The 12,584-nt window shown below is 42.7% G+C and overlaps 1 protein-coding gene across 1 annotated transcript in view; it reads left to right on the top strand.

Moving 5' to 3' along the window:
* BARX2 (BARX homeobox 2) overlaps window positions 1-12,584 on the top strand; it is a 54,088-nt gene that overhangs the window by 29,263 nt on the left and 12,241 nt on the right. The window contains exon 2 of the mRNA XM_044281748.1: window positions 9,323-9,629. Within this exon, the coding sequence (XP_044137683.1) occupies window positions 9,323-9,629 (307 nt within the window). The remainder of the gene's footprint in view (window positions 1-9,322; window positions 9,630-12,584) is intronic.

Below are 12,584 nucleotides of genomic sequence, written 5' to 3'. Positions count from 1 at the left end.
AAAATTGTCGCGCGACATTGGTGCAACAAAATGTCGCGCGACAAATGTCGTCGTGTAGACCTAGCCTAAAAGCAAACAGAAATGTTTCCATTCACTGTTAGCAAGCAGATATGGTAAAAAGTGTGAATTGAAACATAAAGGAGGGGTTTTTATCAAGTACTCCAGGATTCTGGCTTCAAAAAGTGGTATGATAGGGCTTTGTGACTTTTTTGCGTTTATACGTGCAAACATTTTACTTCTTTTTACATTTTTAAATCACCCACTCGAGTTTTGAAAAGTGGAAAACTGGAGTGGCGCAAAAAATGTCACTCTCTCGCTCCAGTAAAGGGGTGGTGTAGAAAGTGGAGTAATATCTCAAGACAAGAGTTTAAAGACTATGGACTCCTTCACTGCAATTTTTTTTATGATTGCATTTTATTGATTTTATTGATCTGAAAAATGTTCAGATCGTTCTGAGTCAGGCTACTTTCACACTAGCGTTTTGGTTTCCGTTTGTGAAATCCGTTCAGGGCTCTCACAAGCGGTCCAAATCTGATTCATTTTGCCCTAATGCATTCTGAAGGAAAAGGATCCGCTCAGAATGCATCAGTTTGCCTCCGTTCAGTCACCATTCCGCTCTGGAGGCGGACACCAAAACGCTGCCTGCTCTGCCTGACATAATCTGGCACAATAGAAAACTGATCCATCCCCCATTGACTTTCAATGGTGTTCAAGACGGATCCGTCATGGCTATAGAAGACATAATACAACCGGATCCTTTCATGACGGATGCATGCGGTTGTATTATTGTAACAAAAGCATTTTTGCAGATCAATGACGGAGCCGCAAAAAACGCTAGTGTGAAAGTAGCCTTACAGGGGTTACAAATCAGTCTGTTTTCAAGCTGCCACTTTCTGTTTCCTTTTAGTGAATCCCGTCATCTGAAGGCTCATGTGTAGCCAGGGGCAGACTGGCCATTGACCCTACAGAGAAATTCCCCAGTGGCTTGATGCCCCCACCCAAGCCCTCCTCTTTGCTGTTGGCAGGGTACCTGGCCAGCACCTGCACATACCCTCCTGAATCCAACTGATGTGGCCCGCATCTCACTTCCTAAGCCCCCTGCTCCTTATATTAATCAGCGACAACTAGAGGAGGACAGAAAATGGCAGTTATTGAGGGCAGCTCATGGAGCAGTATGTTTTGATGCACTGCGGTATTTGGTTCTCCTGGGACAGTATTTTGCGCTATGGTATTGCTGACCCCGTCTACCTGTTTTGCCCCACCTTCTGTCAATTTGAATCTACCTACAACATAGGAGCCCCTTTTAGTTATTTTTTTTTCCCAGGGCCACTTTTAGTTCCCAGTCTTCCCTTGTGTGTAGCTGTTATCTCTTTTTTTCTGGCCAACACCTGGCATTTATCACCGCCGGACCTCATTACAGTCAATGGGTGAAGTAGAGAATCCAGCAACACCGGACCCTGCGAGATCCGGAAGGCTTCTACGTGCAAGAACAGCCTGCCGGGTCTCCATAACGGAGATGTGAATGTAGCTTACGGTAATCCTTCTTTTCCCCGACATCATGTGTGAGCCCCCTATAGACCGTTCTCAGTGGATTCGGCTGGCCTTAAATTTATGCCATCTATAGGATTAGTAAATCTGCTCTGTGTATGAGATTGTAAGAATAGTTAGCAGGTTTCTAGGGCAGGGATGATAGGAGTGATTACTCACTTTACAGCACTTATCTAAACTGTAACTACACAATTATATTCTGTTTCCGAAGCTTGGGAAGATGGATGTGTGCCGTAAAGAAGCAACGGCCGAAAGTTCACCTGTGCCGCCTCTGTGACTCAGCGCTAACAGTTTTTTTTTCACTGTTTAGGACAAGTTTATTATATTCAGTCATGAAAATATAATTATATGATTGCCATATTTAATTACCAATATCCAGCTGCGCATGTATTATAAATTAATGATGACAAGCTGCAGGAGAGGAATCATTATCATAGAAACAGCATTTTTCATCAGCACAGAATCACTTAGGCTGCAGGCGCAGGCATGCCACCCAGATAGGGCTGAGAATCTCATACACGCTCCAAGTACACAGCATGGAAAGATAATAATTAGCGCAAGGGGAGCAGCATATTTATAATGGTATATAACATAAGAAATCAATTAAAGGGACTGAGGCTTCACTGATCATCCCTGCATAGAAAAGTATATAAAAGTAAATGAAACTAGTAATACAAAATCTGACATTAACATTAGTATTGTCCTTAAAGTGTTTTGTGGTAATTTATGACACTGGTGTAAAGTAGAACTGGCTTAGTTGCCCCTAGCATCCAATCAGATTCCTCCTTTCATTTTTGACAACTCCTTTGGAAAATGAAAGGTGGAATCTGATTGGTTGCTATGGGCAACTAAGCCAGTTCTACTATACACCAGTTTGATAAATGACCTCATTTATCCTCAGCCATGAAATATCATAGTCAGTATCACTTCACTATAGAACAGTGCAGTGAGTAGTGAGGCCCTCCCCTTCACCCCCCTAGGCATCTCTGCAAATGGTAGCAACCAGCACCACTCACATTCTAGGACAGGTTGGTAGTGGCCATTTTAAATCATTCCAGGAGTGCACTGAGGGCAGGTCAAAGCCATTCTGTGCACACCTGCTCCTCCCACTTTCTTTGACATCCCCTCCCCCTCCTTCTTGATTGACAGGGCCAGGCGGGATAAATATGCAGGAGTACTTCTTTAATATTATCTGCATTATAATATAGAATATTATATGATAATATAATTGGCATCCACAGTATTGTCCCTGCTCATGTCTTGCCCCTGAAGAGCCGGAGTGGAGGATGGGAGTGGTAGTGGCCCTGATAAAGTGTTATGTCACAGTGTACTATCTCAGACCATTGCTCCCCAGGGATCGGTGCAGTGGAAATGTAGTACTGAAGTATTCGGTAAAAATTAAATGTAATAAAGTCCCTTTTACTAAATGCTGTGTTGACCTTCAAATACATTCAGTAGCACCAGTCTTCTCTCTGGCACCAGTAAGGATTATGGAGGCAGGTTGGATGGCTGCAGTTTTGCACTTCGGTTATACTGGCCTAACAGTAGCCTGGCGATGGATGTCTTGGCTGTAATTCCTCACCTTGCAGCAGTGTCTTCAATGCTTGATGTAGCCCCTCATTCTGTTGTCTAGCATCTCAAGGCTTTACTTGAGGAAGTTTCTGGAGAATCTGTAACAGGAGCAGGAGCTCTGCAGGTGGCTTCCTCTCCTCTCTGTCTATGGACAGGAACTCCCTATCTTGGCAGAGAGCAGGATCAACCTACTCCTCCCAAGAGGGGAGGAACAGGGTGGTCAGCCCTGTTCCTTGTCAACCTTCTCCATCCATAACTTGTCAAGAACTACGACAAGAAGCAAACAATTAAATACATAAAACGTAACAACATAAATGATGTACAAATCGTAGTAACCCCAGGTGTGAGGTATTACAAATGTCTCTGTGATACTGGATATTTTTGAATAAGGGTACTTTCACACTTGCGGCAGTGTGATCCGGCGGGCAGTTTGGTCGTCGGAACTGCCCGCCGGATCCGACGATCTGCCGCTGACTGAAAGCATTTGTGAGACGGATCCGGATGCGGATCCGTCTCACAAATGCATTGCAAGGACGGATCCGTCTCTCCGACCGTCTTGTACATTTTTCTCATTTTTACCGATCTGCGCATGCGCATGCCGGTACTACGGATCCGGCATTCCGGTATTCTGAATGCCGGATCTGGCACTAATACATTCCTATGGAAAAAAATGCCGGATCCGGCGTTCAAGCAAGTCTTCAGTTTTTTTCGCCGGAGAGAAAACCGTAGCATGCTGCGGTTTTCTCTTTTGCCTGATCAGTCAAAACGACTAAACTGAAGACATCCTGATGCATCCTGAACGGATTACTCTCCATTCAGAATGCATGGGGATAAAACTGATCAGTTCTATTCCAGTATAGAGTCCCTGTGACGGAACTCTATGCCGGAAAATAAAAACGCTAATGTGAAAGTACCCTAAGATTATGATAATGACTGGAATCCAAACTATTAGGAAGGATCCCCATGGGTGCGCTTTCATGGTACTAAGTTTTGGAGGGAAAGTTAGTAAAGGAGGTCATGGGAAAGTCATCTCTGGGCAAAGTTTTTTAGGGAAATAACGGGCAGGTTTTGGTTCTGGACTGTTGTTGTGCTTTAGCAGAATCTGCCCAGGGTGGTAACGGGTTCTCTCTATAGGTTTGGGTTTTAACCAATTGTTGATGGTTCAGGATGAGATTTCTTCCTGGCCCAGTAACAACAGATTGATTGGTGTAAATGTATGGGTCAGGTGACGTGCTGGGTGTATAAATGTAAGGGTATTTGGGGGTATCTTGTCCTACCTCATCTGCAATTTTGGGAATTTTCTTTGGTTTTGTCACTACCATTTAGTTAACGTGCGGTAAAATTGCTTATTGTTAAGCAACTTGCTGAAGAGGCTCAAGTTTATGGCTGAGTTTATATATATCATTGTGGTTATTTTGGTTATTTGTTTGGTAATGGTAATTCTATTATTCAGTTTTAATGTTTGAAAGTAAGTTAATAACTAATAAAGGCCAAGAAATTAAATTGGTGTATTTTTCATTTTGCCATGTTATGTATTGTAATCCCATGATGATTGTCAGGTTCTTCTATACAAATATTGGTATCTATCAATTGTTTGGCTTGGTCTTTTTCTAAAATGTTCTTAGGTCCTATGTTTTGGGGGGTTTTTCTTCAGTTTTTTTTAAATATTGCCTTTTTATACTGTTTTTTAAAGCATTCTTGAAAGCATATTAAAAACCCTAATGAAGTCTTATGCGCAAAAGCTGGAGAGTTATCGCTGTATGTTATATAAAGTATGGTCTTTCCTGGGAGATTTCATAATTGAAGCTTACAAAATAAGGCTTATTTCACACGAGTGATACGGAATGAGTCAGGGTCTGGTTGGTTTTTCATGCAAGTTTTGTCTACAATTGCATTCAGTTTTTTCAGTGTTTTTCACGGACATAAAGTAAAACTAAAGAACACCACTCAACACCTCCTAACAACCACCAGTGAAAAACACATAGCATCCGGATGCCTTCCGTTTTTCATGCAAGCCCAGTTCACTTCTATGGAGCTTGTTTGAAAAACGTACAATATAGAATATGCAGCGATTTTTCCTAAACGCAGAGATGATCAGTGATAAACAATGCTCATGTACAGTATACAGACCCATTGAAATTAATGGGTAAAGATTCAGTCCAGATGCTATGCGTTCGCAACACGCATCGTAACCGGACGGAAAACTTGCTTGTGTGAAAGAGGTCTAAGGGTACGGACACTCGGGATTGCCATGTTCTTGTGGCTGAGTACCATGTGGTGGTTTGTCCAACAGCAGACTCTAGTTAAAAGGATATTTCAGTTGGTTAAAGGTATCCCTTATCCACAGGATAGGAGATAACTATTAGATTGGTGGGGGTGCTACCACTGTGACCCCCACTGATTACAAGACGTAGGGCCCTGTACCCCCTGCAGCTCCACCTAAATGACCTGAGTGGCCAGTCACACATGCACGAGGCTGCTCCATTCATTTCTATGGGAGTTTCGGAGATAGGTGAGCGTGCTGGTGGCTAGTGATATCTTGAACAGGAATACCCCTTTAAACTGAGGACTGCACTGTTTAGTAGGTCTGTATTGTTAATGGCCACACAACACTTTTAATACCATGCGTCCATTAACAATGTAGACCAAGTAAACACTGCAGTCCTTGTAGGTGGCCGCATCACAACCGCCACACAACTGCCCAGTGTGGTTGTACCCTAATGATAGAAACGGAATGCACCCATTGAAATGAATGGTTCCGCATACAGTCCGGAAAAAAATGGAATGGGCACAGAAAGAAAATATGTTTAGTGTGTATTCTGTGGTGTTACACAGGACTGCATTACCTGTACTCACAGAGTTATCATTGTGTGTTATCTGTGGTGTTACATAAGGCTGCAGGAGACATCTACTGCATTATCTGTTCTCGTACAGTTATCACTGTGTTATCTGTGGTGTTACATAGGACTGCAGGTAACATATACTACATTATCTGTACTCGGAGAGTTATTACTGTATGTTATCTGTGGTGTTGCATAGGACTGCAGATAACATATACTACATTATTTGTACTCAGAGAGTTAGCACTATGTTATATGTGGTGTTACATAGGACTGCAGATAACATATACTACATTATCTGTACTCAGCGAGTTATTACTGTATGTTATCTGTGGTGTTACATAGGACTGCAGATAGCATATACTACATTATCTGTACTCAGCGAGTTATTGCTGTATGTTATCTGTGGTGTTACATAGGACTGCAGATAACATTTGCTACATTATCTGTACTCAGAGAGTTAGCACTATGTTATCTGTGGTGTTACATAGGACTGCAGGTGACATCTACAACATTATCTGTCCCCAGAGAGTTATCACTGTGTTACATATGTTTTTTTTCTCTGGAGATTTTATAATTGAAACTTACAGAATATTGAGTGCCGTTCTGCGTATAAAAAAGATAATGTAATGTATGTATGCTGAGGGCAGATCCACTAAGACAGGTATTAGATATGCCAGTCTTAGTATAAAGTCTGCCAGCGCAGAATATGTCAAATGTATTAAGAGGCATAATAAATTTGGTTCATGCCCATGCAGTCTGTGCTCCAGAATTTTAAATCTACACCAGTCATGAGCTAGTGTAGACTTTAACTATCATTTATGTTCTGAGGAGGGAGGTGAGATTCTGATTTATATGGGTCTACTTTGTCGCTTAGCAGGCATATAATAATGAATGTACACAGTGACTCAACCAGCAGAACAGTGAATGCAGCTCTGGAGTATAATAAAGGCTGTAACTTAGGATCAGTACAGGAGAAGTGATGGTTTACACAGTAACTCCACCAGCAGAACAGTGAGTGCTGCTCTTTAGTGTAGCTCAGGATTAGTACAGCATAAGGCCTCATGCACAGGACCGTTACGTAATTTCGGGTCCGCAAATTGCGGATCCGCAAAACACGGAAGCCGTCCGTGTGCCTTCCGCAATTTGCGGAACGGAACAGGCGGCCCATTGTAGAAATGCCTATTCTTGTCCGCAAAACGGACAAGAATAGGACATGTTATATTTTTTTTGTGGGGCTACGTAACGGAGCAACGGATGCGGACAGCACATGGAGTGCTGTCCGCATCTTTTTTTGCCCCATTGAAGTGCGGCTCGGATGCAGACCAGTCGTGTGCATGAGGCCTAAGTAATATATGCACACAGTGACTCCACCAGCAGAATAGTGAGCGCAGCTCTGTAGAATAATACAGGGTGTGGCTCAGGATTAGTACAGCATAAGTAATGTATGTACACAGTGACTCCACCAGCAGAATAGTGAGTACAGCTCTGGAGTATAATACAGGATGTAACTTATGATCAGTACTGGAGAAGTGATGGTTTATACAGTAACTCCACCAGCAGAATAGTGAGTGCAGCTCTGAAGCATAATATAAAATGTAACTTAGGATCAGTACAGGATCATTTCCAAAATGTATGCAGAGATTATCTCCACTGTGATTTGTAGTCAGTTTGACCAGAGGTGAATAGGGGCTTTTATGATGCTATAAATTTGCTTGTAACCAAGGAAATGAATATGTCATATATGGAGGGAGATTCCTTCAGACACTTTCCAGATAATACCGCAGCGCTGTATCAGGCATATACAGGTGAAACTCGAAAAATTAGAATATCGTGCAAAGTTCATTTATTTCAGTAATCCAATTTAAAAGGTGAAACTAACATATGAGACTCATTACATGCAAAGCGAGATATTTCAGGCCTTTATTTGTTATCATTTGGATGATTGGATGATTATGGCTTACAGTTTATGAAACCACAAAGTCACAATCTCAGGTCCCCTTTGCTCAGGGGGTATGGATTCATTAGCTGACTAGAGTGTGACACTTTGAACCTAGAATATTGAACCTTTTCACAATATTCTAATTTTAAGCTGCATTAATGCAATTTCTTTTCATTTGCATTACTGAAATAAATGGACTTTTGCACGATATTCCAATTTTTCGAGTTTCACCTGTAGCTCCCTGCACACTACCCTACAGGCTACTCTCCCATCAGATGGGTCTGTGACATTATGTACAGTGGTTTGGCTTCCTGCTGAATCAATCTGCCAAGGAATGACATCCATTAATCTTCTATATTCACCCCCTTGACTTTTTAAACAGAACAGGTTGTTTTTGCCCAGGAGGCAAGTCCTGGAAGATTAACCTCTTTAGCGCAGGAAACCATTCTGCATTGACACAAACACAAGGAAGATGTTCATTGTTTGGTTTGCAGATCCTTGGTGCTGGAGCCCGGAGGTGAACGCACAGAGCCAAGTATAAACAACTGCAGTGAACAATTCAGTTCAAGCCCTTCATTAATTAAAGCAGCTGCTTTTATCAAAGCGGTAGAGCTGACACCATTATTAGTGGTGGCTTTTTAATTATAAGAGGAGTGTTTCTTAAGATCTGTCCTCTCCATGGTGAAGTAACAACAGTGAAGTACTTGCGTGCATCACATGAAGTTATTACATACGAGTGCTCCTTACAGCTGCTGTGGTCCGCAATGCACGGGCACCGACACCGCATGCGGATCGCGGACCCATTCACTTGAATGGGGTCTGCGATCCGTCCGTTCCGCAAAAAGATAGAACAAGTTCTATATTTTTGCGTAACAGAAGCGCAGAACGGAACACCACGGAAGCACTCCGTAGTGCCCGCAATACGACCACAGGACCACTACGGCTGTGTGAAAGAGGCCTAAAGTTGTAAAACCTTTATTTTACTTATTTTTCTCATTTATAGAATTCTGACATATTCCTCTAAGGGTTTATGCATACGAACGTGTGCCGCAAATGCACAGGCATTGACAGTGTGCCCACCATCTGCGGATACGGACCCATTTACTTGGGGTCTGCGATCCGCACCTGACGGTCCAGAACGCAGAGGCACGGACAGAAAACCTACAGAAGAACTCCGTAGTGCTTCCGGATTGCAGACCCTTTCAAGTGAATGGGTCTGCATCTGTCATACGGTGCGCCCAAGGCCAGTGCCGTATATTGCAGAGACGCTGTTTGTGGGCCGCAATACGGGCCCGGTTGGGCAACGGCCATATGAATAACCCCTAATTATCATAATCCAGCAGTGCCATAGAAATAAATCTGTTGTATGAAGTAAGTTTTGCTGGACCATTTTAGACCATTCTGTGCTTTACATTCACAGGTTCATCACCGCTTCGGACATACCCTCTTCTCTCAGTCATCAGCCGCCAGCCCACTGTCCTTAGCCACGTTGTCCCCTCCACGTCCTCCTCACCCATTCAGGTTCTGTCTCCCGCACATCTCTCTCCACCATGTGCGCGCTCTGAGACGCCAGCCAGTGAAGCTCCGCACAGCAGTGAATCCGAACTCGAACAAACAGCTCCTCGTGTGAAGAAGCCACGTCGTAGCCGAACCATATTCACAGAGAGTCAGCTCATGGGGCTGGAAAAGAAATTCCAGAAGCAGAAATACTTGTCCACTCCAGACCGGTGAGTACATAGCTTGAGGTCCCTGGGCCCCTGTCCACCATCTGTGCCAGGGCCCCAAACTCTCACATGCTGTTATTTGTAATGGATTCCGACTGTGCAGGATCTATACTAATTATGACAATAAGCCCTCCTGCACACCACCGTATCTATTTTGCAGTCCGCAAATCGCGAATCTGCAAAATATGGCCTCATGCACACGACCGTTTTTTTTTAAGGTCCGCAAAAACGGGGTCCGTAGGTCTGTGATCCGTGACCGTTTTTTCGTCCGTGGGTCTTCCTTGTTTTTTGGAGGATCCACGGACATGAAAAATGAAAAAAAAATCTAAGTCAAGTTTGCCATTGAAATGATAGGAAAAAACTGAAACGGATCACGGACACGGATCACGGACACGGATGACAATCTTGTGTGCATCCGTGATTTTTCACGGACCCATTGACTTGAATGGGTCCGTGAACCGTTGGCCGTGAAAAAAATAGGACAGGTCATATTTTTTTCACGGCCAGGAAACACGGATCACGGATGTGGCTGCCAAACGGTGCATTTTCCGATTTTTCCACGGACCCATTGAAAGTCAATGGGTCCGTGAAAAAAAACGGAAAACGGCACAACGGCCACGGATGCACACAACGGTCGTGTGCATGAGGCCTATGGATGTGGGCCGTGTGCATCCCGCAGTTTTCACGGGACCCGCTAAAAATAAGCCTAATCTTGTCTGCCAAATGGACTAGAATAGGACAGGTTATATCATTGCAGCATGGCCGCACAGATACTCTTGTGGGTTTTTTTTTATCATCAGCCCTTTTTGCTGTAAAATCACCAGCTCCAGATGTTAGCTGAAAGTCTACAGGAAATATGAAAAGAAGGACACATAAGTGCTTTTTTTATTTATAGTTTTTTTGCTCCTGGCATTTTTATTCATTAGATGTGTTTTGTTTTGTCTTTCTGGCTTCTTTTAAAAAATCTAGATGGATAAATGCACCAGATTTATTCCAGTGGTGCAGGGATAGACACTTCTCTCTGACTCGATACCAACTAGTGGTTGGTTTAATTTGAGATATATTTTCACCCCAGAATTGTTGTGCAATTTGGGGGCACAATTAGCAGATCTTAGATCCCACATCTTTCCAGTGAAGCTCCACCTATTTCCCCGCCCCTCATCAAGCATGTCGGAACAAAGTATAGAAATCCCAAGGCCACCTGCACACAGGAGCAGTTGAATGCATCGCATCAGCACCAAAATACGCAATGTCTAACAGTGGCTTTTGGTGCGGATTTAATGTGATTTTGCCGCATATCTCACCCTTGAAAGGATGAAATCCTCAGCTAAAACCGAAAACATAACTGACACATAACACACAAGTGGCCCAAAAAAATGCCAACACTTTCACATCTGCGTTTTCAATTCCGCTATAGAGATCCGTCATAGGATCTGAATAGCGGAAGAAAACGCTTCAGTTTTGTCCCCATTCATTGTCAATTGGGACAAAACTGAACTGAACGAAAAAGAGTGCACCAAAATGCATTCCGTTCCATTGGGTTGCGTCCCCATCGCGGACAGAAAAACTCTGCAAGCAGCGTTTTTCTGTCCACAATTTGGTGCGGAGCAAGTCGTTTTCTATTTGTCAGAGAAACTTCCTGACACACAATGTAAGTCAATGGGGACGGATCCGTTTTCTCTGACACAATAGAAAACTGATCCGCCCCCCATTGACATTTAATGGTGTTCAAAACGGATCCGTCATGGCTATATAAGAGATAATACAACCGGATCCGTTCATGATGGATGCATTCGGTTGTATTATTGTAATGGAAGCTTTTTTGCAAATCCATGACGGATCCACAAAAAACGCTAATGTGAAAGTAGCCTTAGATAATGCCAGTGCTTATTACAAGTAAAAAAAATGACAGTGTTTATTACAGGTAAAAAAAATGGCAGTGCTTATGACTAGGGTTGAGCGAACCCGGGTTCGTACCGAACTTTGCGAAATCGGGTACCTGGACCCGAACTCAGCCTTTTTCGGGTTCGGTGTTCGCGTGATTTTATTATTTTCCATTATAACATGGTTATAACAGAAAATAATAGCATGCTAAATAAAATGTCTATTGAGGGGTTAAAAAAAATAAAAATAAAATCACTTCATACACATGATCGCGCAGCCGGTATCTTTTTTCCTTCAGGACCTGCAAAAGGACCTGCGGTGATGTCACCACAGGTCCTTTTGCAGGTCCTGAAGAAAAGAAGATTCCGGCTGCGCGATCAAGTGATGAGGTGAGTTTTTTTTATTTTAAACCCTTCAATAGACATTTTATTTAGCATTCTGTTTTAAGAATGCTATTATTTTCCGTTATAACCATGTTATAATAGAAAATAATAAAGTGAAGTTCGGGTCCCCATTGACTTAAATGGGGTCTGGGTTCGGGTTGAAGTTCGGGTCCCGAACCTGAACTTTGACCTGAAGTTCGGGCGAACCTGAACTTCCACGGGTTCGCTCAACCCTACTTATGACAGGTAAAAAAAATGCCAACACTTACTAAAGGTAAAAAAAATGTCAGAGCTTATTACAGGTAAAAAAAAATGGAACCACCAAATATAGCAATCCAATGGGACTGCAATATGTACAGCAAAACACCAAATATAAAACACACATATGATATTACACAAAAATGTATTAGTAGAACAAATCATACAACAGACAACATATCACAGAATAAAATAATTAGCAGCAACATATGAAGGTACTATGACAGTATTAGTTCACCCTGGTCATTCAAGGCCGCATTGTGACATCTACATAGGGTATGCTGTGCCAGTAATTATTATACACATATCACCTAAAATCTTATAAAGTGCACCTATGTACCCATCTAGGCTACAAATAATATTGCACAAGTCCCATAAGTAGCAAGAACCTCGACACGCATTTTGCCTTGCTTCCTCTAGGGGGTGTCGCATC

Source organism: Bufo gargarizans, chromosome 2 (assembly GCF_014858855.1).
Source record: "Bufo gargarizans isolate SCDJY-AF-19 chromosome 2, ASM1485885v1, whole genome shotgun sequence".
Classification (NCBI taxonomy): domain Eukaryota; kingdom Metazoa; phylum Chordata; class Amphibia; order Anura; family Bufonidae; genus Bufo; species Bufo gargarizans.
Note: the sequence above shows the minus strand (reverse complement) of the source record. Positions and strands in the feature narration are given on the sequence as shown.